The sequence below is a fragment of the Haliotis rufescens genome, unplaced genomic scaffold (assembly GCF_023055435.1).
Source record: "Haliotis rufescens isolate VD_foot unplaced genomic scaffold, xgHalRufe1.0.p SCAF_17, whole genome shotgun sequence".
NCBI classification, from domain to species: Eukaryota; Metazoa; Mollusca; class Gastropoda; order Lepetellida; family Haliotidae; genus Haliotis; species Haliotis rufescens.
This window is the reverse complement of record NW_025963857.1, coordinates 6,188,705-6,216,599: the sequence shown is the minus strand read 5'-3', so window position 1 is coordinate 6,216,599 and position 27,895 is coordinate 6,188,705. Positions and strand designations below refer to the sequence as shown.

The 27,895-nt window shown below is 39.8% G+C and overlaps 1 protein-coding gene across 4 annotated transcripts; it reads left to right on the top strand.

Moving 5' to 3' along the window:
- The first annotated feature begins 101 nt into the window (after window positions 1-101).
- On the top strand, window positions 102-27,761 carry LOC124141495 (nibrin-like). 4 transcript variants are annotated; one of them, XM_046509623.2, is made up of 18 exons: window positions 102-220; window positions 1,787-1,872; window positions 2,895-3,028; window positions 4,208-4,350; window positions 5,181-5,340; window positions 5,963-6,066; window positions 7,588-7,705; window positions 9,649-9,842; window positions 10,684-10,775; window positions 14,121-14,223; window positions 15,540-15,612; window positions 16,296-16,357; window positions 17,053-18,157; window positions 21,943-22,026; window positions 22,362-22,553; window positions 24,818-24,931; window positions 26,557-26,606; window positions 27,662-27,761. In XM_046509623.2, the coding sequence occupies exons 2-18, from the start codon at window positions 1,842-1,844 to the stop codon at window positions 27,696-27,698; spliced, it is 2,796 nt and encodes a 931-aa protein (XP_046365579.2). In that variant the 5' UTR covers window positions 102-220; window positions 1,787-1,841; the 3' UTR covers window positions 27,699-27,761. The 4 variants fall into 4 exon arrangements, with proteins under 4 accessions (XP_046365579.2, XP_046365659.2, XP_046365515.2 ...); XM_046509703.2 differs by having other exon boundaries at window positions 152-304; XM_046509559.2 differs by having other exon boundaries at window positions 159-308.
- The last annotated feature ends 134 nt before the right edge of the window (window positions 27,762-27,895 follow it).

Genomic DNA, 27,895 nt, shown 5'->3' with positions numbered 1-27,895 from the left:
CGGTTATTTTCAATTCAATAATATGAAGTTTGTTCCTGCATTATTCCACAGTAAAGTTTAGCTTTTGTAATAAATTCATACTGGGCTCCTTCTATTGATGCAGAATAGGTATCGGTGAGCGCTGTGTGTGCACGTAACAGAACCAGACTAACTGTTCCCGCGAAAGGTCAAGATCATCGAGTGAACAGGAAGTGATGGACCGTAGGCGTGATCTTGTCATGTAAACAATAACTTTCAGTAGTGTCACATGTTGGCACCGCCATAACCCTTTTCTGAATGTGTACACAGCCGATTGTAGATCTATGTATGTATGTATGTCACTGTCAGTTGTTCTAAAAGGCTGATTATCAGGTCGTGTAGCCAACTCGATATCCAGTTGACGGCAATGTAGGCTGTTAATTACTCTTTAATCAGCTGCTAATGTTATTGTCATATTATATTTGAAAGATCATAAGATGCTCTCATTCGTCTGAAATCCCATTTTGCTAAAATAGAGAAATGGTCATATCAGGTACGCTTGCCATCAGAGATTTCTACAACTAATGTAGGTTTCATTTGATGTTAAGCACATCACCCTAATCGCTCATGAATCCAAGCTTCTGGATGTGACATTTATCCCCTAGGCATATAATGCGGAGCGTAACTCAAAAACTGTAAAATACTTTCTTACAAAACTTTGCATGTCTACCAGGTACATTCTGAACTGGTGCCTTTTGCTATTTAGGAATATTATAAATTTGTATTTTTTATGTTTCCATGGCAACAAGTGGATTCAAGGTTTCATATAGGGTGGGTTCACTTATGGAGTACAACAAAGAATCTGTTAAATATTTCCTTGCATAACTTTGCATGTCTACATATAAAGTACATACTGAACTGGTGCCATTTGACATTAAGGAGTTTTAGAAATGTTTATAAAGAATTTCCATTGCAGCTTTTTTGACATGGGCTGAGAGAAATGTTGGGTCAGTTACCTGGTTTGGGACCATAACGTGTTAAAATGGGCGGGGGATATAGATGACTTCGTTGACTATACGCTTGTTTAGTTATTGTTTCTTGTAATTTGTCATTTGTTTGCATAAAAAAACCCACAGAAACACACGTTTTACTTTCCATTTCACATGGATGCGACCATGGTGGACCTTTTGTTGGTAAACAATGTATGCTTCTTAAAGAACATTCAACTCTTGACTCATTACATACAGATTTGCACATTTACTTGTGGTTACTTTACAGACAGCTGCCGGGGGGATATGTCATCTTTCTGATGACTCTTTTCACATGTTCTCGTCCAAATGTTCATACTACAGATACTGAGGGGGCAGCATACCGTATTCGCCGTAACAACCGCCCAGGGCGCTCTCAAAATTAGAAATAGTGGGTTCTTATTAGAATATTAATTTGGTGGAAAAACCAGAGTTGAAAGATAAATTTCGTGGTTTATGCTGACGGCCTGAACTGTTTATATACGACAGATATATTTTTCCAGAATTTAATTGCCCATAATTAAGGGTGCATATAACACACAAGTGCGTATTATACACGAATAAATAAGTCTTGTGTACTTTGATCAATCGGAAGGGGTGCTAATTAGGATTGTTCACTTGCCAATATATTAGTAAATATCGCCGTTGGCGCTTATTAGAGCGGGGCGCTTATTACGTCGAATACGGTATATGTTTTATGTTTTCCTTTGTATCGTTTCTTGGGACCAACCTGTATCAATTAACGTGGATAGTCATGTTGCAAATGTCTTTGTTGCTTAAATTACAATCACTCTTGACAGTTCCAGTACTTGATATGGAGATATGACCGTGGAATACTGAGGTGACAGTTCCAATATGTGGTACCTGGTAGCTGCCGATAACCCAGGTAGGTCAACATTTAGAATGAGATTTATTCAGGAATTGAAAAGATATATTTCTCATAGCCTTGATTGTAGTGATGGGTATTGGCCTTTCTTTTGGATTGCCATATTTTTTATGAATCTGAACAAATATAATCCAACAACTTGCATGGTCTAAATGGACCCATACATCAGACTTCCCCAGCACATTTTTGACAACTTCATAGTCGTCAGCCATTTTGTTGGATGTTGCAATGTTCACATGTGCAAGCAGTAAACAGTAGGGCTGTAACGATTCTCCGATACCTACAATTTCATTGATACTGATACTGATACTGATACTAAGGTACACATGTCAGTTTGTGAAATTGCGATATGCTATAAATAGAACAAGAACTTATAGAGTTAGGTCCCGTAATGGCAGAAGTAGCATATAGCGCCACCTGTAAGCATGGCAGAACAAGGGGATGATACCACTGAGGACGCGACAACTAACTATTACGTTTAACAACCATCCCTTCATTTAAAACTGTTTTGTTATTCTTTCTTAAAGTTTTTGAGATAATAATATATAAATGTATGAAGCAAGGGATTTTAGAGCTGTATTTCAGTGATTTCTTCATTTCTTACGATTTTGTTGTGGTATATTGTGATACAAGTAGTATTGTCAGTCCATTTCGTGATATGAATCAGGCACACCAGGCTCTGTTATTCAGGAAGCTAGTCACAAATGGTTTTGCTTTTTCAATCACAGGAATAAGTTGCTAATTTCTTAATTTCATAATTTCAATTTGACTGGTCACTTTTGTAAGCTTTGTCTACAAGATGAAAATATGCATGCTTTGGAAAAAAGCAATATACCAGTTTTCAAATACATATTAATAAGTATTTCAAGTCCTGATATAAAGCACCTCTATTGATCTTATATTCCCATGATTAACCTATATGGCTGGTCTGGTGGGAGCTCGGCAAGTCTACCCATGCTAAAGTCTGCACAATATGTAACATGCACAAGTGTAGTTAGGAAAAAACGTAATTTTTTTTCCAGATCTGAAGTATGTGTTGCTGGTTGGCCGTGAGCACACAGTGGGGCGTAAAGACTGTGATATTCTCCTGACAACTGATCCCACCGTCAGCAGAAAACATTCAGTGCTGCAGCTGACCCATGCAGAGTCAAATCTGGTACTTCAACCATTCCTACATTTTGTTAGAACAGCTGTAGTAAGGGTACTGGTCAGCATTCAGAGTACTAACTTTTCTAAGATTTACTTTTCAAATTTGTATTTTACTATATATATATGTGTACATGGTATAAGGAAATCACTCACTTCGTAACATATTTGCGGAAGAATAACATTAACAGTGTGTTACTTTTTTAAACGCTTCAACCTCATATGGATAAAACATCTTTTATGATACATCATAATTCCTGTGCTAATGAGTTAGGAAATGGTTAAAGACTTGCACCTCTCTGTTTTCCCCAATTACAAACATGCTGAGATATTCCACAGCCAAAAACTCATTCATCTTCAGTTGTCTGCGGACATACTTAAAATTTAGCAAATATTTAATAAATTTGGATGAAATGTTCATTACTAGTACTAAATATAGCTTTGAAAAAATCATCGCGTCTATGACCAATCTCATTAAAATCAGATCTTAGTTTTTGCTACCGCTAACCAAACATCCGGGTCACGTCAGAACGACCTTTCGCGAACATTGACCAACCAATGAAATGACTGACCAGAAATCGACATTTGCCAACCAGAAGGCAGCTATCTCGAGCTTTACGGCACTAGTTTCAAACTGGCGACTACGCTTCGAAACATAATTTTAAAACTGACCAAAACAGCATTGGTCTTATAGATGGCCTAGATTGTATGGATATAATCATAAAACCCGTAACTGTCGTTGGGAATACCCTCTGTTTAATAATTTGAGGTTGCATGACTAGAAAACACATTCCGACTGTCAGGATCTGGTAAGCGACGCTCTGATTGGTTGGATGAAAGGTCGTGCTGACGTGACCCGTAATGGGATGTCCTCAGATCTTTGTTTAGCGAGAACTAAGATCTGATTTTAATGAGATTGGTCTATGACCAATCCAACTGGCGACAGTGTACTGTTTACTTCCTGATTTCGATCACACTTTATGTACACTCTCTGTTTTTTTACCCGGAGTACCATGTAGCCAGCTGCCAAAAGGAAATTGATATGCAAACACTTAGCTTTTCTAACCGTTATGAGACAGAACATGTACATGGAACTGGTGACAAAAACAACGAAGTAGATAGTTTTTACTCAGCCCCTAAGGCTTTGATTTACCACTGAGCAAGGGTTGACTGTGTGTGTGTCGTGCAGAGCCACCCCCAGAAGTCTGCCCTGGTCACCCTGAAGGACGTGTCAAAGTTCGGGACGTGGGTGAACAAGAAGCGGATATCGGGAGAAGTTCCGATCAAGGATGGAGATGAGGTGGCATTTGGCTCTCCCAAGTCAGTCTTCCTGTGAGTTAGTCCTGAATATGACTACAGTAAACTACAGTAATAACGAATCAAAGGAACCACTAATTTTAGTTAATTATGACCCGAGTTCGTTATGAGCATGTATACAGCAAATGTCTGAGACCAAAAACCAGTTCATTATATCCGTCGTTTCATTATAAGCACGTTCATTATAAACATAGTTTACTTACTTCCTTATTTTGAAAGACAGGTGTGTCATTGTACGCTTACCTCACGTATCAGTACATGTCGTGGTAATTGAGTCACGCTAACATGTATTGCAATACATAATTTGTGCTGAGTTTGCATGAAATCTTCCTGTTCCATGGGGCCCAGCTGGACACGAGGCTGTTCCTATCAACCAGTTGTGTTTAACTAGCAGGGCTTGTAAACATAGGCTTGTTTCGATGGTATCGTGCAGATAGATTAAGCATACCGGGGTATTGCTTTTTTAAAATCGATAGAACCTTCAGCACTGGTAAGCATGAATCGATGCATTGGTAGGTGTTTTGTGTGTATCGTCAAGTGTAAATTTACAATGCATAGAAACATTGGGGAATCATGTCATTCCTATTTAGAAGCAGTTACTTGCATTTTTTGTGTCCTGCATTGGACGTAGCGATAAATCACTGCTAATGAAACATTCCCTTCTTAGTTAAATGTTGAGAGCAAGTCTTAAATTTACATCCGAACTACATGTATGAGAGAAAGTCTGCTCCGAGCCAAACATTGTTGAAGTTGAACAGCAGTATAATCTAGAATGTAGACATTTAAGAGTATATATTTCAGGAACACTTATTTTCTTTTGTCTGAGGGAAGGTGTTTTCTTACAGTGTTGTCAACGAGCCCTTCATCATCACAACCTCCTGCCTGGACGTAGCTTCGAAGAAATCCGCTAAAGCAGTAGTACGAACTTTTGGCGGCCATGTTGTGAGCGAATGGACGAAAAACTGTTCGCTGCTGGTGATGAACAGTATTAGCGTCACCATAAAGGTCGGTTGTCTTCCCTGTGTGATGCAGTGACTCTATACTACACTTTTTACATGGATATTTTTATCTTTCTATGATACACAAAACTGATTCACATAATATGTCAAGTGTTTATTGAAGTATATCTGCCACATCCAATCAAAAGTTAAGTTGTTTTTTGTTTAACACCGCACTCAGCAGTATATATATAACAGCAACATGTAAATAATCAAGTCTAGGTCGAACTAAAAAGTGGTTGAAATGAGCATGCCTGACGACCCAGATAACAGATAATGCTGTTAGTGAAACTCCGGAACAAACCACCTTCACCCCATCCTTGTTTTAGAAGGTGGACAAAATTTAGTTGTCGATTTTAGGTGTTGTGTATGAATATAGCTGATGGACTAACTGAAAAAAACCCCATTCATTTGTCATCTTACTCCAAGTTCATGATCATGAATTGTTACATTTGACCACCGTTTTTACTTTTCCAGATTTGATTGCTAACTGGAATTGGTGATTACAGCACAGGCGAATGTTCTGTGCTAAATCACTTAATAAAGACACATTTTCTGATACAGTCTCTGAAATAAGCCTGATTTGTCATCTACAAAGATCCAATGTAAAAATACTGTTCTGTTTTCAGGTGATTTGTGCAATGATTACCCAGAAGTCCATAGTGCTCCCGTCATATTTGGAAAATCTTTTGGAACATCTCAAAGGAGAAGTCGAGAAGCCTGACCCAGAAGTGTAGGTTGCTACAAGGAGCTGTTCTCTCCTACATTACTGTTACTGTATGTTTGTTCGGGATGATGATCTGATGATATGATATCTCCGATTACTCATACTACATGATGATTAGGATTGATAAAATGTAATGTTGGCGTTATAAATAATTTTGACAGCATCAGATAGCCTTTCTAGGCATTTAGAAACAGTATGCGTAAAAACAAAGTTACATGGCTGTCGACATATTGACAGTCAAGTCTCGTTAATCCGACACTCGTTAATCCAACAATCGGCTTTATCCGACCCTAATGTTTGGAACCGATTAAATCAGTGCTATTTAGACCCGTTAATCTGACAGTCTCGCACTCTGACTCCGACACATCTAATTTGCAACGATTTACCGAAATCACTTTATTAATCCGAGACAGTCATAAGCAGACTCCGTGGTCATCTGCCCGCGAGTACACAGCCCGTGTTTTGATTCAAGATGAGTCAGCTGGTAGCTGCATATTACAATGGCTGCAGAGATAAACTTGCTTAACAATAAAAAATTAATGAACAATTAGTGTTTGTATCGTTATCTATCGTGTAGTTGTCCGATTTTTGATCATACTCGTTAATCCGACATAATCATATGCAACCAATCATGTCGGATTAAAGGGACTTGACTGTATTTCATGGACAGGCACTAAACGTTTCAGTGTATCAGTTGCTACCTGCTCTGTACCTCATTCATCTGATTCTGTGCACTTGGTTTTAAAGCAGAGTTGATGTGTCTGATATTTCGGGGGGCATAGGTATACATTAAAGTGCTGGGTTTGAATCTCAAGATTCGCCCCCACTATTATCCTTGGTCTATCAGCTCTATGAGCTCGTGAATTTGAAGTGCTGCAACTTTCTGTGCAGAGTTGCGTCCCTTAGGCCTGCCTGAAACCTAGGATCATAGGCGTGAATCCCAGAGTCGCCCCGATTATGTTTCTTGGTGCAGCACCATATCCATTTTTGTGGGTGTCACCCGAATGCTAAAAGTCTAAGACATGTATCAGGTGAGGTGAGGTGAAATGGGGTTTAACGTCCCGTCCAGGATTATTGCACTTATATAGCGACGTACATGTATGTGTTTGTGTTTGTGTGGCTGCTTGTACTAGTCCGAACTGATGCCGATTTATAGTGCTAGCTCACTGAGATACCATGCCACAGTTTAACATGAATACCCCACTCAGACACAGTATACTGACTCCGAGCCGACCAGTCCTTGTTTTAGCCCCTTAATGCCGAGCGCCAGACAGGGTAACAACAAGTACCATCTTTTAACGTCTTTTGGTCTGACACGGCCGGGGATTGAACCCCGGACCTTCCGCTTTCCGGGCGGACGCTCTACCACAAGACCACGGAGGCGGTCAAGACATGTATCACTTCGTGCTGTCTTCAAACACTTTACTGAAAGGTTGTGATATATAATCACAAAGCCTGATTTGACCTAACTCAGTCTCTCTAACATTTTCTTTCGTCTTTCATTGCACTAATCCTTCTTGTGACCAGGTATCTGCCGACAGTGTCTGAGACCCAAGTCAACCCAGAAGAGGTGTCCTTTAAACCCAACCCAAACAGGGCCTCAGTGTTTGAAGGGATGAAGTTCATATTTCTAAGTCAAAGACAGGTGAGACAGACTTATGGCAGTTCAGTCAGGATCATGTTTCAAGAGTCTGCCGAGTGCAAATTAAGCTTCATTTGACTTGAAACTACCACAAGAGTTACCTGCCCTTACTGTGTACAAAATCAAGGGGCATTTGTGACAAACTCGTGTTATTCCGGGACAAGCCCAAAATATGGCCATTTTTGCAACCAGATTCCGTCTTAGCGCTAACGGACATACCTAAAACAATTGTTAACTCGTTGCGTAATGGTTCACATATATTTCCCCATATATTATATATATTTCAGATACAATTTAAAGCACATCGGGGCGTGCAGAATTATACAGTATGATTGAACACATTTAACTGTGTCTTGGGTATATTTTTAGATGCAAGACATATGTAAAATCGAAAATTATTTCTGAGGGATTTTTTGACGAAGAACTTAAAATCATCTGCGCATTCTGATTGGTTTGTCGTATTTTCGCACATTACATTCATTGATAGGGGGACAGGTCTTCTTGCAGGTTACGGAAATGGGCGAATGGTGACGAATGATCAAGGGGAGGTGGTGGTGGTGACATCTGGATGAGAAATGATGCATCTTGAAAAAGAAACATTTATGTGTTTGACGAAATATTTGATAAAGATGGTTATCAGTATCTGAATGACTCTGTAGGATTTGTTTTAATTTTGTTTTTTATTTTGTTATGATGTGCAAAGGACATGAACCACCCATGGTGTTGTGTTTTTCACTTAAAATAAGATTGATTCAAAACGTTTTGTTTCAAATAAACATGTTTTTACATGTTTTTTAAAGCTGTTGTAGCCACTTTTGTCCGTCCATTTTTAATGGAATATGCGATATATAGTTGTTTTTAGATATGACTATATACATGCCTGTATTACAAAAACAGGAGAAATAAATAAAAAATATATACCAAAATGAATATATAGTGCATGGTTTCAATTTTTCAGCTCTAATTTGTATATTAATTTGAACATGTTGAATTCTCACTTTGAAATCTCAAAACATTTGTTGATGTAATGAGACATTTTTACTGGTTCAACAATCTGGACATTATTTTGCAAGAAAATATGGAATCCTTAAAGACTGTTTTATGGAAGAATTGACCGCTCATTTGATTTCTCCCAATAGACATACTTTGAGATTAACGCTAGTCTGCAAGCCCGAGACAACTAAATTGTGCTGAGGACAAGTAAATCTATTATTGGTAGTCCTCATTGACTTGTTGAACTTGAGGGCTATGATTCTGAAATTGTTTTCAATACTTCAATTTTGCTACAAATTGGAACTGAAAAAAACTCAGAAAATGTAAACATAGGAAACGTTAAGTAGACTAGCTACAAACTGAGTTCCAGAGAAATAAGGTTTACCATATTTTCTTGAGACGCACCCATGTATAATATGCACCCCTCTAGCGGATTCAGTATTTTGGAAAAAAAATTGAATGTCAAGCGCAGAAAAAAATTACACCGTAGATCTACCCCTTCAGAGAATTCCAGTAAACGAACGGGTGATGAGAAACTTGGTCAGTACAAATTCGAAATTTGAGATAAAAAAATCACCAGACATGTTTATTTACCGTTTAAATTGTATTTTTCGTTCTGCTAGGCATTGTTTTACATCCAGGGATTAAGATTACCTTGTGTATTTTCTCGTAAACTAAGCCAGACAGTGTAATTACATGATTAATTTGCATACTTCAGTATGGACTTGTTGACATGGTATTTCCGGTGTTACGTGCTCACGGTAATATCTTTCCATGGGGAAAAAAACATCAAAACGCATTATTTCGTGTATAATGCGCACCCCCTTCTACACAGCTGTTTTTTTGGAAAAAAAGTGCGCACTATACTCAAGAAAATACGGTACACTAGTACACTGTGGTGAATTTGTGCAGATGTGATTGCATGAAGCTGTAATCGTTTTGTGTGTTGGTAGTTCAAGAAGATGAACCTAGCGGTGGAGTTGGCGGGCGGAATGCCGATACTGATGGAGGAGGGAAGTGACGACAATGATGACCGAGTACTGGTTGAGAGTGGAACTGTTGTCATGAACTGTGGCGCTGAAGACCTGAAGACTCTGACGCCGGCGGGGCAGGAGTGGGTTGCCCATGTCAACAAGTACCTCAAGCGGTGAGGGAGTGGGAGTAAATTAGTTGCCTCGTTGACACCAGTGCTCCGGCTGGTTATTTGTAATATTTTTTATCCCCCGCCCAAAGAAGTTGGCGGGGGATATAGAAATGGGCTCCGTCCGTCCGTCACGTTTCGTTTCCGGAGCATAACTCATAAACCGTTCAATATTTTTTCATGAAAATTTGCAGGTTTGTCAGGTACATGCTGAACTGGTGCCTTTTGCTATTTAGAAATTTTAGACATTTTTATTTTTTATGTTTCCATTGCAACAAGATGGACTTAGGTTCCAAACTATTCTTTCTTTTACAATTCCATGACAAGTTCCACCTCAGTTAAAAAAGGTTAGGGTTTGTTTAGATTAAATTATGTCATAAATTCTGCAACAGGGGCGGGGGATATAGCCACGTTAGTGGCAAACTCTTGTTATTACCATGCAAGGCGAGAATTGTTTTTGTATTGGTTAATAGATTTATGACCCTAAAAAATGAAGAAATTTGAAAAGGATTAAAACTTTAGAAGCACTTACTTGTTCATCACACATAGATAATTATGCATAAGCAGCGATAGAAATTGGCTCTCGTCCTATGGTCCTTTGCCAAACAACCCAATAGTTAAGGTATCATAAGGACAAGTAGAAATTTTCCATTTTTAAGTGTTTTGTTATATATCATTATAAGAACTTGTGGACTGAAGTGTTACTCTCTATTGCTGCATACGGACACACAGCAAGATAGATGAGGTCAGTTTCAGTCATACTGCTCACAGGCAGCACATTCAATATGTTTTTGAAGAGCAATAAACAAAACGAAAAGATCCATGAACTCAAAATTCTATGTTTCAGAAAGAAGAAGAATGTGATCCAGGATGCAGAGATCGGATATGCTGTACTGTACTGTTCCACAGACAAGCACTGTAACCCTGATATAGATAAAGGTAGATCGGCTGTACTGTACTGTACTGTACTGCTCCACAGACAAACACTGTAACCCTGATATAGATAAAGGTAGATCATCTGTACTGTACTGTACTGCTCCATAGACAAACACTGTAACCCTGATATAGATAAAGGTAGATCGTCTGTACTGTACTGTACTGTACTGCTCCACCGACAAACACTGTAACCCTGATATAGATAAAGGTAGATCGTCTGTACTGTACTGTACTGTACTGCTCCACAGACAAACACTGTAACCCTGATATAGATAAAGGTAGATCGTCTGTACTGTACTGTACTGTACTGCTCCACCGACAAACACTGTAACCCTGATATAGATAAAGGTAGATCGTCTGTACTGTACTGTACTGTACTGCTCCACAGACAAACACTGTAACCCTGATATAGATAAAGGTAGATCATCTGTACTGTACTGTACTGCTCCATAGACAAACACTGTAACCCTGATATAGATAAAGGTAGATCGTCTGTACTGTACAGTACTGTACTGCTCCACCGACAGTACTGCTCCACAGACAAACACTGTAACCCTGATATAGATAAAGGTAGATCGGCTGTACTGTACTGTACTGCTCCAGAGACAAACACTGTAACCCTAATATAGATAAAGGTAGATCGTCTGTACTGTACTGTACTGCTCCACCGACAAACACTGTAACCCTGATATAGATAAAGGTAGATCGTCTGTACTGTACTGTACTGCTCCACCGACAAACACTGTAACTCTGATATAGATAAAGGTAGATCGTCTGTACTGTACTGTACTGCTCCACCGACAAACACTGTAACCCTGATATAGATAAAGGTAGATCGTCTGTACTGTACTGTACTGCTCCACCGACAAACACTGTAACCCTGATATAGATAAAGGTAGATCGTCTGTACTGTACTGTACTGCTCCACCGACAAACACTGTAACCCTGATATAGATAAAGGTAGATCGTCTGTACTGTACTGTACTGCTCCACAGACAAACACTGTAACCCTGATATAGATAAAGGTAGATCGTCTGTACTGTACTGTACTGCTCCACCGACAAACACTGTAACCCTGATATAGATAAAGGTAGATCGTCTGTACTGTAACTTCCGTATTTTCTTGAGTATACTGCACACTTTTTTTGCAAAAAGCACAGCTGTATAGAAGGGGGTGTGCATTGTACACGCCATAATGAGTTTTGATGTTTTTGTAATTACACTGACTGGCTATAAAAAGTGTTCTTTGTATATCTGGACTTATGTTTGTAACATATTTCATTACTTCTATTAAAAATTCCTTTTAAAATTGTTTTAATTAATTACGGCGAAATCATGTGTGGAGCGATCGGAAGATCGCACAACTCACCAATATAAACAGCAACCATGGTCGGATTACCACTATTGATGCCTTGAAACTAACTTTAGTTGACAGAGAATGGATACATACATCATAAATGCCAAAGACGTTGTAGTTTGACGATTCTATGTCAACATGTAGTTCTTGCGATCACGTGCACGCGAGCCAGGACGGTGACTGGTCAAACTGGTTCCATGGGAAAAAAATAACCAACAATAGCGATCAACTGCCATGCTTAGGGTTATTATTATTTTAAATGTATTTAGTAAAAGCTGCAACTAAATTAACAAGATATTTTAATATATTATTCCTGATAACCAAAAAAATAGTTTCAGATACATTTTTGCCGATCCTTGCATTAAAATCCTGTAAAGTTATATAATTGGGTGTGTCTTGACCGAATCACCGGTAGATTCCAAGAAAACATGTGTACAGCTGATTGCTGTTTCCGGCTTAGTTTACAAGAAAATACACAAGGTAATGCCTAGCAGAACAAAAAATAGAACTTAAATGGTAAATCAACATGTCAGGTGATTTTTTATCTCAAATTTCAAATTTGTACTGACCAAGTTTCTCATCACCCGTTCATCACCAGCACCATATCTGTGCTCGTGGGTTTCACCGAAGTGGTAAACGTCTGAGACCTGCATCACTTCGGGCTTTCCTCCCACATTAAGCTGACACGCCGCGATATAACTGGAATACTGTTAAAAGCGGCGTTAAACCCAACTCACTCACTCACTCACTCAAGAAAATAGGGTAAGAAAATATTGACTCAATGGCCCACTTGCACAAAGTTATCTTAGCGGTAAGATGATCGTAACTCCCATACTTTAACATAGGCTTACGATAGTCTTAGCGCTAAGATCGCTTTGTGCAAGTGCGACCAGTTCCTGGTTAAACCATCTCAACTCTGCTGGAATTTGCCCATTGTCATCCCAAGACATTGAGATATCTTGCAATATCTTATCAATGATATGTGACCTTTAAAGCCTGGCGACTGTTTTATCATGCTAATCACATGTCATGGGTCAAGGTCATCCTGATGGTCACGCATATGATTGATAAATATTGATTCTTGTACCTGTTTCTTGTGTCAACATTTGCACAGAAATATTGCTCATTTTTAGGGGTCATACTGAATGATAAATTGTGACGTCTCTGTTGTTGAATGACATCAGTTTGGATCAGGGATGAATGTTCAATGGTAGGAGAGAACAAGAAACATTCATCACATTATGGTCTTACTGCTGCTTGTTAGCTCACCTGGCTTTTGACATATGTATGTTTAGCATGGTCAGTTATACATTTATGCTTCTCCTTGTCATGACTTTTTTTGTTCAAATCCTTTTGAAAGTATGTGAATATCAATGCTGACAGCAACTTTTGTTAAGTGGCTGTCTTTGTTGACACTTTAACGAATTAATTACATATCCAGGAGACAATCTTCTTGAGGCAACGGAGGTAACTGATTATGAATAGTTCAGTTCCCAGAGGAGTCTATGCATAGTCCAATCAAAATTGCGTATCCAGTTCGTATACTGTTGGGCAGGATTTGCAAAGCAATTGATTGTAACGTCGACTGGGCATCGACAGTATTTTTCAAATGTTTTCATGTTTTAAATCAAGGTGCTCAAGTAATTTAATGCACTTTGTAAGGTTGGACCCGTTTTATAATAATATAGATCTTGATTATTGATCAGATCGTCTTGACTGGGTGCCACCATTTTGTTTGAAGCAAATTCAAGTTATATGATAGGTGGAATCTGATTAGTCAACAGGAAGAACAAAGAAGGGAGGTAACTCGAAATAGCCATTGGTGGCAACAATCAAGCCACGAAATTCCAGGCTAGTTTGGCAAGGAGGGGATCTAGACTTTTACAGTCAGTTAACTCCCTTGCCATGGGAAGATGTCAGGTGTGCTGAACTGCCTTGGCATTGTGCTGTGAAAAAAATAGATATTAAAAGTTGATGTATATTTCTTCCAGCCCAGCAGCTGTTTCAGAATCTCCCATCACAGTCACTGTCTCAGTGTGTAGCAGAACAAACAATGCCAGATGTCCTGGCGGCCAACACAGAAGTCTCACCAGGGTACAGCAGATTTGTAGACATTTTATCGAGCTATGGAAAACAACTTCTAATTCTCAATCACTGTTTCATCAAGGGGAAAAATATGTTGTTGTTTTTTCAGACTTAAAATCAAAAGTTTGACTTTGCATGTCTTGGAGCATTTCTTTTCGCATTTGGACCCGTGAAGATTCCGGGGTAGAATAGGTCTTCAGCAACCCATGCTTGCCGTAAAAGGTGACTATGCTTGTCGTAAAAGGCGACTAACGGGATCGGGTGGTCAGGCTAGCTGACTTGGTTGATGCATGTCATCTATCCCAATTGCGTGGATCGATGCTCATGACATTAATCACTGGATTGTCTGGTCCAAACTCGATTATTTAGAGACCGCCGTCATATAGGTGTAATATTGCTGAGTGCGGCGTTAAACAACAAATCATCATCCATCTTTTCGCATTTGAAAATAATGGGGGCCTTACTGCATCTATTCTTCAAAAGAAATACATTGCTGTTTGGTACCCTTCCATGTGTTGACTGTGCTTGTTGTAAGAGTTGACTGAAGTGAGTGGTTAAGAATAATACAAGGTTCATTGCATGTTGGGGCACGGGTGGCCAAGTCATCTAAGGTGTCGCAGTTCGCTGTGCAGAGTTGCATCCCTTGGGCACACCAGAAACCTATGATCGTGGTTTTAGTCTCAGTTCACCCCGATTATGTTCAAGGTTTGTCAGCTCAAAACCCCTGCTCGTAGATTTCACCGAAGTCGTAAACCTCTGCAACCTGCATCACTTTGGGCTTTCCTCCTACAGTAAGCTGACATGCCGTGATATAACTCGAATACTGTTCAAAGCTGTGTTAAACACAACTCACTCACTCACTCTCAGACTTAGTCTCTGACTCACTTGCTCGCTGCATGTCATTGTGACCTGATAGCAAGGGATGGTGCTCTTAATATCAACTGCTGGTTTATCCGGCCCAGACTTACTTTACCAACGTGACATGGCCCAAAGTTTGCTTACTGTGGCGTAAAAACAACAAATAGACGTGTTTAACAGATCTGGAAAGCCTTTTATGAGTCTGGGTGGTTTGATTTAGGTCAAAAAGTTATCTCCATATTTTATAAATTAATATCAAGTAATGATATACCTTTTTACTGAAGGTGAGGTAAGTCAAAATCTTTGTAAGACTTGCTGAATGTATTTAGTATTTCACATGTCTTTTTGTTTCAGTTTGACTTGTTTTGTCTTAATTTTACTGTAACCAATTGTTAACATATTTTGGTGACTACTATTTAGGTTTTTGTAAGATACAGGTCTTTATTGATTATCCCTGTCTTTTGCAGGAGAAGACGAGGTAAGGCAGGAGAACTTGCTGCTGGCAAATCTGTGGTTGATGAGAGCGTCTTACATGCACAGGTGTGTTACTGTTTTATTGGATTGTGGCATAAAATAACCTTCACTCATGACGTCCTCAAGTGCTTGGCCCATGTGGATTCTGGGTTAGAGAAAGTCCCCAGCAACCTATGCTGGTCATCTGTGGGACTAGATGGATCGGGTGATCATACTCAGTGACTTGATTGTATGGTTGATTGCATGTCATTGTACACCTACGATGTGGATGTGTGCTCATAGTATCAGTCACTGGTTTGTCTTGTGCAGACTCTTCATTTAAAGGCCACTATGCTTGTCGTAAGAGGCGACTAACAGGATCGGGTGGTCATGCATGTCATCGAATCCCAATTGCGTGGATCGATGCTCATGATGTTAGTCACTGGATTGTCTGGTCCTGACTCGATTATTTACGGGCCGCCATCATATAGCTGGATTATTGCTGAGTGCGGCATTAAACAACAAATAAACAGGAAAAAACATGTCAATGTCAAGAAGCTAAAATGTTGGAGAGTTTAGCTTCTAACAACAAGCAAATCAAGTGGTTGGACTCCTTACCTGTCAATAGTGTATAACATGTTCAGAAAATGTGTGATGTTTCAATATGTGAAGATGAGCAAAGAACTATTTGAAATGTTACAAAGTAATGCATTTTAACACCAGTTTACAGTTTTGCTAGAGTCATGATGTTACCATGTCGTACTTTCCAGGCTGTGAAGGTGAAGCGAGAGGAAGACGGCCATACTGCAGCCACACCCACCAAGAGAAAGAGGTGAGTCGATCCTGTAGAACATTCATGTCTCTTGTTAGATAGTCTGCTTTGGTTTTATCGATAACCAAACCAGACATGAAATAAAAAATTAACCTTGTTGTTTCCACCATTTAGTGGCTACATAGGATTTCGAAGTCTGTTCCTGTTAATTTAACAGACTTAGTAGAATGAATACTGCATGCTGACAGATGACCATCCACACCCTCTTGTATGACAAAAGTTCTATAAATGTCTGTTGATTATAGGAAGGGTTTCAGGTGTCCCAGTTAGGTAAGGTGCTACAGTTTGCTGTGCAGAGTTGTGTCCCTTAGGCATGCCAGAAACACACGATCATGGTTTAGAATCCAAGTTCACCCTGATTATGTTTCTAAGTTTGTCTGCATCATACCCATGCTCGTGGTTTTTACCCAAATAGTAAATATCTGAGACCTTCATCACTTAAAACCCTCATGACAGGCTGTGGAATAACGGAAACACTGCACAAGGCAGCTTTAAGCCAAACTCACTAACAATGAAACCACACCCTCTCTCATGACAGGATGGCCTAGTGGGCAAAGCATATTTTTGTGTTAAGCCAGGGTTCAATTCCCCACCAGGTGTGCTATTGTTAAGACGTTCTTAAAAAAGCTTCAGCCATACTCACTTACTACGAGCATGAAGAAAAGTTCTGATGAGGTCTCTTCTGATAATTCCAGGACAGAGGAGGCGAAGGAGGAAACACAGACAGAAGCACGTGAATCTAAGAGAATCAAACAGGAAGTGGTGACACCTGCAAAGTCTCAGACCCAAGGAAGGTCAAGGTTAGAAGTGTCTCCAAAGCCAGACCCAGATGTCCAGGTAACCAGGCAACCAAAGCAGAACCCTTCCCCCGAACCGAAACAGGAATCAGTCGCAAAGGGCCGAGGAAGGAGGAGCCCATCACCGGCTGCTGTGAAGACTGCACCAAGAGCAAGAAGCCGCTCTCCATCCCCTTCTCCGAGTCGAAGGTCAGCTAGAGGGAAGAATGTATCCCCTGCAAGGGAGGTAATCAAAGATGAGGACATGTTGCCATCGAATCCTATTTCTGGTAAAGGAAGAAAGTCTGTATCTCCCAAGCCTGCAAAATCCCAGAGAGTGAAAGATGAACTGTTTGAAGAACTTGATGATGATTTTGATATGAGTGTTAAGACGCCAACTGGGAGTCGGATTTCGGGGAGAAAATCACAACATTCTCATGTTTTGAATGATGAAGATGTTGAAGTTCAGTCAGGTTCAAGTAAGACATTCAAAAAGGTTAAGAAAGAACAAGAAAGTGAAGTGTCAAAAGTCATGCCTAAAACCTCTCCACCTTCTAAAGCCAATAAACGTGTCCTGCTTGATGACAGTGATGAAGATGACCTTGGTCTGTGGCAAGGCAGGAGGCAAGGTCAGAAGCAGACGTCAAGGGGAGATGACTCCGATGACTTGATGGATATTTTGTCTTCAAAACATAAGAAACACAAAGCAAATACAAGTGGAACAAGAGTCAGTGATGAAGACAATTTGTTTGATGATATTCCATCTTCAAGAACAAATGCAGCCCAGTCTGAAGCAGCCAGACAAGGGAAGGTGGCCAAACATGATGGTTGGGGGGCCAGACAGAAGTCACCCTCCCCAAGTCCCACCAGACGTGTCAAAAGGGATGTCAAAGAAGATAGCGAGGAGGAAACGATAACAGAACAGACCCGGGTCAAGACGGTGTCCAGGAGGCAGAACAGAGATGCCAGGTCCAGAGTGGATGTGCTGGAAGTGCCAGAGGAAGAGCCAGTCACAGCTGCGGAGGTTGGTGTCTTCAGCTTTACATGATGTAGGACTGGGTATCGGTTATGGGAACTTGTGCTGTGCAGGTGAAGTGAGGTTATGTGGGTTATATGGGGCTGACGTCGCTTTCAAGATTATTTCACTTGTATAGCGACAGTGTGTGGGGGGGAGGGTGTGGGTGTGGATGGGTGTGTGAGTGTGATTGGGTCCATTTAGACACAGTATACTGACTCTAAGCCCACCCACCTTTGTGATATCCCCTTTCTGCCAAGCACCACGCAGGGTAACAAGAAATACCATATTTTATGTCTTTTTGGTAGGACATGTCCGGGAACTGAGCAACCAACCTTTTGCTTGTGTTTTACATGATTTAGGATGGGTATAGGTTGGGTGTTCTTAGGACTAGGCAGGGTTTTACTGAAACAAGTAATTGTGCCCTGTGCTCATAAAAATATTTCTGCATGTAGGTTAAAGGTACCAGGCTGATCTCCATTGCTGTAGTGAAGGGTAGTGCAATCTGTATATCATTGAGCACACTTTCTCTGCATGTTGTACCAACATTTGTGGATATCTTGTCCATACTAGTTTAATGTTAAAATACTGCCGAAGATACTTACAGAGTGATACCGATTCTATCTCACTGTAGGGGGGCACGGGTGGCCCAGTTGTCTAAGGCGCCACAATTCGCTGTGCAGAGTTGCGTCCCTTGGGCACGCCAGAAACCTATGATTGTGGGTTCGAATCCCGGTTCGCCCGGATTATGTTTCTAGGTTTGTCAGCACCATACCCGTGCTCGTGGGTTTCACCGAAGTGGTAAACGTCTGAGACCTGCATCACTTCTGGCTTTCCTCCCACATTAAGCTGACACGCCGTGATATAACTGTAATACTGTTAAAAGCGGCGTTAAGTCCAACTCACTCACTCACTATCTCACTGTAGCGTAATGTCTGAGATAGGCACTGTGCCTAAAAACAATAATCCTCGACTTTTGTAAGTTCCAACTTGGGCCGACCGTACAGCCCTGTTGGGTACCCACACAGCAACTCTGGAAGACAGAGATCCAGTCGTGTGCAAGACTGTAGTTTTTAATACATATTTCGTAAAATACCTAAAATGTTTGGATGAATTCTATATTTTATGATGCAATGCCATAGAAGTGGATGTTTAATACTATCAAAAACTTTGGCAAAGTCAATAAAAAAACAATAGAATCTTCCATCTGGAGATACATATTTCCTGGTCATATCTTGCAGTGTGAACTGTTGAATAACCTTCTGCAACTCAGCTTGACTTTCACACATAATGTGACCGCCTCCGTGGTCTAGTGGTAGAGCGTCCTCCCGGAGAGAGGAAGGTCGGGGGTTCAATCCCCGGCTGCGTCATACCAAAAGATGTTAAGAGATGGTACTTGTTGTTACCCTGTCTGGCGCTCGGCATTAAGGGGCTTAAACAAGGACTGGTCAGCTCGGAGTCAGTATACTGTGTCTGAGTTGGGTATTCATGTTAAACTGTGGCATGGTATCTCAGTGAGCTAGCACTATAAATCGGCATCAGTCCGGACTAGTACAAGCAAACACACACACGTACATGCATGTTGCTATATAAGTGCAATAATCTTGGACACGACGTTAAACCCCATTTCACCTCACCTCACCTCACCTCACAGATAATGTTATTATCAGATGACTATTTTTGAAGTTGTTCATTTATATTTTAGTAAATACTTTCACAGGCTCTGGTAATAATGTAAGCCCTTCTTTTGAAGTGGACATACAATTGCTGTGCAGTGTTTTCCAGAAAAGTTTGCTGTTTTCAATCTTTGCTTTAATAAGTTAATAAATATTTGAGCTATGACTTAAATTTAATGTTTAAGCAATGGATGGGATTCCATCACATTCTGGCGCCTTATTATCTCCATCTTGAGCTGATCAGGCAAATCTCATCTTCCTGAGGCAAGGGAGTTAACTGACTTTAAAAGTCCAGTTTCCACTCTTGTTGTTTATGACCCGGATGATGATATCATTATGGGATTTTGATTGGACTATGTGTAGACTCGTTTGTCCAGCCAAAATACAACCTCATAATTCCAGCCTAGTTTTGCAAGGGTGGAAACTGGACTTTTAAAGTCAGGTAATTCCCTTGCCTCAGGAAGATGACAAATCTTGATAATATTCATTACAGTGAGGCTCATGCTCTGATAAAACAATGGTAACTTCATCTGCTATTGAGGAAGTGACTTCTCACGCACTTAGCAAACTAAGATACAACTACCACTAATTTCCACTTATCTTGTTACAAGAGGAAGGCTTCCTTGTGCATTATGTTGTGGGAGATTTATATATTTCCGCAATTTGTCAGTAATGTCTTTTATCATGTTTATACAATAACATTTGTCTCTAATGGTTTGGTCGTTAACTTCTTTCTTCCTATGACATGTTGATTTGAATATAGAACGTGAAAGTCACCTGTTGTGTGATGGTGTGGCTGTACTCCAAAGCAGGGGTCGATTAAGCTGCTGGCCCGTTGCCCGTGGCCAGTTAAAATTTCAAAGGGCTTGTTGAACGTAAAGTAGGCCTGTCTGGCTGGTCAAAATTTCACCTCTTCTCCTTGCATGTTCAATTTTTGTATATTTTTGTAATTATTTTAAATATTTAGAGCGGGATAAGGTTGTGTGAATGGTTAACTCAAAAACATATATATGTGTTTGATCATCTCTGTAGAATGACAACCAGCCGCCATTTCGTAATGTTGCGTACAACATCTTTCTTTCCTCATAAATCACCCCGAAATGAGGCAAATGGAAGCCAAGATTTAATCTCAGAGTGCAGGAAACAGCATTTCAGGGGTGAGGAGTTCTAAAATTTTCAGAGCCCTCCTAGGTGGCTACGTGACCTTAGGTTTGGTCACTTCGCAGCATCCACCATTTTGTTGTAGGCCAATTAGTTTGAAGAAGGGACGGTAAATTTTAAAAGGACCTAGCCCTGATGGCTACATACAAATTTGTTGTTAAATCTACCCCTGCCAAATTATTTAAAAAGCAAAGTCAAATGTTATAAGTCACTGTGGCCAAAGTATGAACATGATCTGTGTCATCAGTCACGAGTATCTGAAGGTTATTGTTGGCTTGGCATGTTGAAGGACGGGTTCAATTCTCCATATGGGTTCAATTCTCCATATGGGTTCAATTCTCCATATGGGTTCAATTCTCCGTATTGGTTCAATTCTCCATATGGGTTCAATTCTCCATATGGGTTCAATTCTCCATATAGGTTCAATTCTCCATATAGGTTCAATTCTCCATATGGGTTCAATTCTCCATATAGGTTCAATTCTCCATATGGGTTCAATTCTCCATATGGGTTCAATTCTCCATATAGGTTCAATTCTCCATATAGGTTCAATTCTCCATATGGGTTCAATTCTCCATATGGGTTCAATTCTCCATATAGGTTCAATTCTCCATATAGGTTCAATTCTCCATATAGGTTCAATTCTCCATATGGGTTCAATTCTCCATATGGGTTCAATTCTCCGTATGGGTTCAATTCTCCATATGGGTTCAATTCTCCATATGGGTTCAATTCTCCGTATTGGTTCAATTCTCCATATGGGTTCAATTCTCCATATAGGTTCAATTCTCCATATGGGTTCAATTCTCCATATTGGTACAATGTTCGAAGCAAGATAGGGCTGCATTATTGCTAAAATCAGTGCGAAACCGCACTCTCCTATGAGTATGTGATAACATCACGTGTGTCACTGCCACAGTGGAATAGTACATTACTTCGTGATGTTCATTGTTACAGGCCAGAGACAGTACCAGGAATGGAGGTAACCATGACAACAGGACAGTCCCTACAGGGTTCCTGACGACCAGGCTGCCCATCAAGGTAGTGCACTATTTCTTCTTCTGCCAGCTCTGTTTACCAAATTCAGATAAGTCCTATAATATCTCCTTAATGCTGAGCACCAGCCAGGGTAACAAGCACCATCTTTTACTTCTTTTGGTATGATGCGTCTGGGATTGAATCGTCATCTGACACTCCATCTACTAGGTCAGGGATGCAGTTATCGTGGACTTCATGTGACTGGTATTGCATCACTTTCAGTTTCCGCCATTAATTAGACAATCTCCCTATTAATATGCTGTGTTGATATTTCCTGACAAATATCCCGTATTAGGAATAAAGACTAACCTCTTTTTTTTCTGTTGCCATGGTTTCAGGAGCAGACAGTGAAAAGAGATGATTTCATCAAAGAGGAAGATATCCCCACTGCTGTCATGGTTACACAGTTTGTTAATCTGGTTACCAGGCATCCTAAACCCCCGGCCAAGAAGTCAGGGAAGAAAGATATTCCTGATGGATATGCTGAATGGAATGGCAAACTTGTGAAGAACTTCAAGAGGTTTAGGAAGGTAATAACATACATTATGACAAGCCCAGGAATTTATGAAAATAATAACTTCTGAACTAAAATGGATGTTTATAAAGCACAAAGCCCAGTGCCCCATTCCACAAAGACAATCATAAGCTTATGTTAATGTATGGGAGTTATGATCACCTAAGATCGCTTTGGGGAATGTTAGCTTGGTGTTTTGTTTAATTGTTTGATTGTGAGTTGTTATTCCGACTGTGTTAGATGTTCCTCATGATATCGATCACTGGCTTGTCTGGACCAGACTCAATAATTATTTGACTGCCATCATGTAGTAGGAAAATTACTGACTGTAGCTTTAGAAATATTCACTCACTCACTCTCTGTATTTAGCAACAAAATGTTAGACAGCTTTGCTATCTAAGGCTTAGAAAAATAAAGTTGGTTATCAGGCAATGACTTTTGAAAATATAGTGCAGGCGGGCAGTGCTGTTTTTTTCTTTTTTGCTTGTTCAAACAAGTATGTAACCAGATAAGCAGTTGTGTACCATCAACCTGGGAAAGGGCCTCCCAACATAAACAAGCATATAAAATCCTATTGCCACCATTACCATAACACGAGATGCACCGTAAGGCAGGGAAGTAACTGTGTGCTATATTGGATCGCATTGTTTTTAAGTATTAGGCTTTTTTTATCCCCTGCCCCAACGAAGTTGACGGGGGATATTGAAATGTGTTCCGTCCATCCGTGCGGAGGTGTACGTGTGTGCGTGCGTCCCGAAATCGTTTCCGGAGCGTAACTCAAAAACTGTCAAAGACTTTCTTTAAAAACTGTGCATGCATGTCTACAAGCCACATACTGAACTGGTGCCTTTTGCTATTTAGGAATTTTATAATTTTTAATTTTTTATGTTTCCATGGCAACATGTTTGACTTAGGTTCTATAGGGTAGAGTTTGTTTCTGGAGCATAACTCAAAACCCATTCAATACTTTCTAACAAAACTTTGCATGTTTACCAGACACATACTGAACTGGTGCCTTTTGCTATTTAGGAATTTTAGAATTTTTTATGTTTCCATGGCAACACGTTGGACTTAGGTTCTATAGGGTAGAGTTTGTTTCTGGAGCATAACTCAAAACCCATTCAATACTTTCTAACAAAACTTTGCATGTCTACTAGGCACATACTGAACTGGTGCCTTTTGCTATTTAGGAATTTTAGAAATTTTTATTTTTTACGTTTCCATGGCAACAAGTCTGGAGCGTAACTCAAAAAATACTTTCTTACAAAACTTTGCATGTCCACCAGGCACATACTTAACTGGTGCCATTTGATATTAAGGAGTTTTAGAAATGTTTATTTTAGAATTTCCATTGAAGCTATTTTGACATGGGCTAAGAGAAATGTTGGGTCAGTTACCTTGTTTTGGACCATAACGTGTTAAAATGGGTGGGGGATATAGATGACTTTGTTGACTATACGCTTGTTATGTTTTGTTTTGCAAATGGAACTATAAATGAAATGCGCAACAGTATTTGTGATGAAGCAGGCGGTGCCCGAGAACCAAGACTATTATTTGTTTTAGTCTAAACACTTCATGAAACTCACAAGAACGCCATGAACATTACCTATAAATCCAGTAGGCTAGCCAAAACATACTTGACTCATCACAAACAACCAAACCTTTAATTTGGTCTTTGTACAGGAAATACTTTTTATGTCCAGCTAGAGCAACTGCTGTGTAAGAAAAATGCTGCTCCATATCATCACATGACAGATATTTAGCTGTACTGTGACTGATGTTGGCAGATATTTAGCTGTACTGTGACTGATGTTGACAGATATTTAGCTGTACTGTGACTGATGTTGACAGATATTTAGCAGTACTGTGACTGATGTTGACAGATATTTAGCTGTACTGTGACTGATGTTGACAGATATTTAGCAGTACTGTGACTGATGTTGACAGATATTTAGCAGTACTGTGACTGATGTTGACAGATATTTAGCTGTACTGTGACTGATGTTGACAGATATTTAGCAGTACTGTGACTGATGTTGACAGATATTTAGCTGTACTGTGACTAATGTTGACAGATATTTAGCTGTACTGTGACTAATGTTGACAGATATTTAGCTTTACTGTGACTGATGTTGACAGATATTTAGCTGTACTGTGACTGATGTTGACAGATATTTAGCAGTACTGTGACTGATGTTGACAGATATTTAGCTGTACTGTGACTGATGTTGACAGATATTTAGCTGTACTGTGACTGATGTTGTCAAGCTTTCTTTTCAGTCCAGCCATGCAGGAGCCAACTTTCTTCCTCGTATCATCGGCGGCAGCGACCTCGTAGAACACATGGGAAGTCAGCGCCGTGAGATGGATGACTGGTTCCGAGATGCAAGACAGGTGTGTATCATTGTGTTATTAGGGGAAACAAGTGGTCCAGTTGTCTAAGGTGCGGTAATTTGGTGTCCCTTTGCCTTTGGCATGTCAGAAACCTAGGCTCAAGGGATTATGATAATTTCTATGTGTTCTGCATTTCACTGAAGGGGTAAACGTCTAAGGCCTGCGTAAGTCTGACCCCACATCAACCAAACATGCTGGAAATACTGCTAATACAGTATTAAGCCAAACCCTCACATTCCTCACATCAAACTGACACACCATGATATAACAAGTACTGTTCAAAGTAGAAATTAACCCAACTCACTCACTTACTACGTTATTAACCGGGCATTTAAAGTTTAGTCAGCACTGAATTTTGGAACAAATTGGCAACAATACTGTTAAATATGTTACAATTATTTGTTCTCTCTTGTAATGTATGATGAGATAATGTAGCAACAGATTAATTAGTAGTTTGATTGGTAGATAATATAAACACCGAAATTGAATATTTTAGTTTAATATGAGGTTGTAGGTATAAATGGCACCCGATCAGATCTTGGGTAGAATAGGTCTTCAGCAACCCATGCTTGGCGTAAAAGGTGACTATGATTGTCGTACAAGGTGACTATCGGGATTGGGTGGTCAGGCTCGTTGACTTGGTGTATGCATGTCATCGATCCCATTTGCATGGTTTGATGATCACGATGTCAATCACTGGATTGCCTGGCCCAGACTTGATTATTTACATGTAGCTGGAATATTGCTGACTGCAGCATTAAACAACAAACACACTTCTATTTGTAAACGTATAACAAATATTGAAGGTATTAGTGTGTTGTTCAGTGTTGACAGTCCCGACGTAAAGATATCTCAATTTTTAAATAGTCTAGTTTATCAGCATGAACATGATTAAGTAGTTGAAGGGTCAAATGACTAAGTAAGAATTAGTCCAGGACTGTTGTCAAACTTTGTAGATGAATTGGAACCATGGTTTGGAGACACACCACTGTAAACACACAAGTTTGATAGACGCATCTGTCAATACTTGTTCTTATCGCTTTATGGCTGAAATAATGCTGATGTGACGTTAAATTTTAACTCCCTTACCTACTCACTGTAGGTCCATGGTCACATAATAATGGTTATCTAGGATTAATTACGAGAAGATTTGTAGACCATGACATCTCACTATTAGTTAGGTGAGGTGAAATGGGGTTTAAGGTCGCTTTCAAGATTGCTCTGTGCGTGAGTATACTAATGCCGATTTTATAGTGCTAACCCACTGAGATACCATGCTGCAGTTTTAACATGACTATCCCAATCAGACGCAGTATACTGACTCTGAGCCGACCAGTCCTTGTTTTAGCCCCTTAATGCCAAGTGCCAGACAGACAAGTACCATCTTTAAACGTCATTTGGTACGATGCGTCGGGGGATCCGCTGACCACTAGATGCTCTACCACTTGACCACGGAGGTGGTCTCTTGGCAGATGCTCTATCCACTTGACCACTGAGGCGTTCCTAGTATTAAGTCAGCCATCACATGGTTATAACAACACCAAATGTTGAGCCTGACTTATGTCATTAAATATTTTCCAGATGTATTTATCCTATGTTTACTGTTTGGTTTCCTTTTTTCACAGGCCGAGAGTCAGGAGAATGAACGTGAACGAGAAGCTGAAGACCTATTTAAGTGAGCACAGACGTTTTTTGTTTTGTTTAATGCTGCAACATTCCAGCAAAATGATTGCAGTCTGTAAGTAATCAAGTCCGGACCAGACAATCCAGTGATTGACATCATGAGCATCGGTCTATGCAATTGGGATACAATCACATATGCATCAACCATGTCAGCAAGCCTGACCACCCATTGTTAAGTAGGAATATAGGTCCCCAGCAACCAATGCTGGTCGTAAGAGGTGACCAATAGATAGGGTGATCAGGCTCAGTGATTTGGTTGATTGTGTGTCATTGTACCCTGACGATGTGGATCCTTTGTTTACAATATCAATCACTGGATTTTCTGGTCCAGATTTGAATATGTACAGACTGCCGTCATATAACTGGGATATTGCTGAGAGCGTCGCTAAGAACATGAAAATATTTGATTGGTTCCTCTGTAGTCTTATGAACATTAACCAGCTGTGGTGTTTGCATCCCCCTCATTCATTCATTTACAATCAGTTGTCCCGACTTGGGGCTACAGATAGACAAATTGGAAAAGTTTGTGAAAGTTTTGGATGTAATACCTACAAGGCACTACATCTCTGAATGGCTACAGATCAAAAAAAATTTTTTATTAAGGCTGAAATAAATAAAAAGAAGTGGTTCTCAGGCAATGAATTTTGAAAATATAGTGCGGGCGGGCGGTGTCTTTTTTTTTTGGGTTGTTCAAACTAGTATGTAACCAATAAACAGTTGTGTAATCAATAAACAATTGTGTATAATCAACCTGTATTCCTTGATGAGTAAAATACTGGAATACAGTATTTGACTACCGTTGGACTTGAAATATTTAAGGATTTTTTTTAAAATGTTAAAAATGGAAATAAAAATGAAACGTGCGGCGAATTTGAATATATACCTTATTTCACCAATAGCCATTTCATTGGACCCAGGGTTTCACTTTTTAAGTGGAATTGTTATTCCTTGTTGCAATGGCTTCAATGTCTGACAGATAGATCACATAAATATTGGACGCATGTGATGGTAGTGAAAATTCAAACATTTATGTATTGTTTCTTTCAGTTGGGAACCCACCAGTCGCAACAAGAGGTCAAGGTAGCTGGCGAACAACGTTGTGTATATATATATATATATGCATATTCAATAAATGATGTTCCCTTCACTCCTCTTACTTTGTTTTTTTATCCTGCAGGGATTCTGGCTAATTAACCAGTGTGAAACCAACTACCAACAAAGAAATGGTATACGATTAACAATTGTATTATAAAAGGAACGAGGGTTACAAATCAATACAAA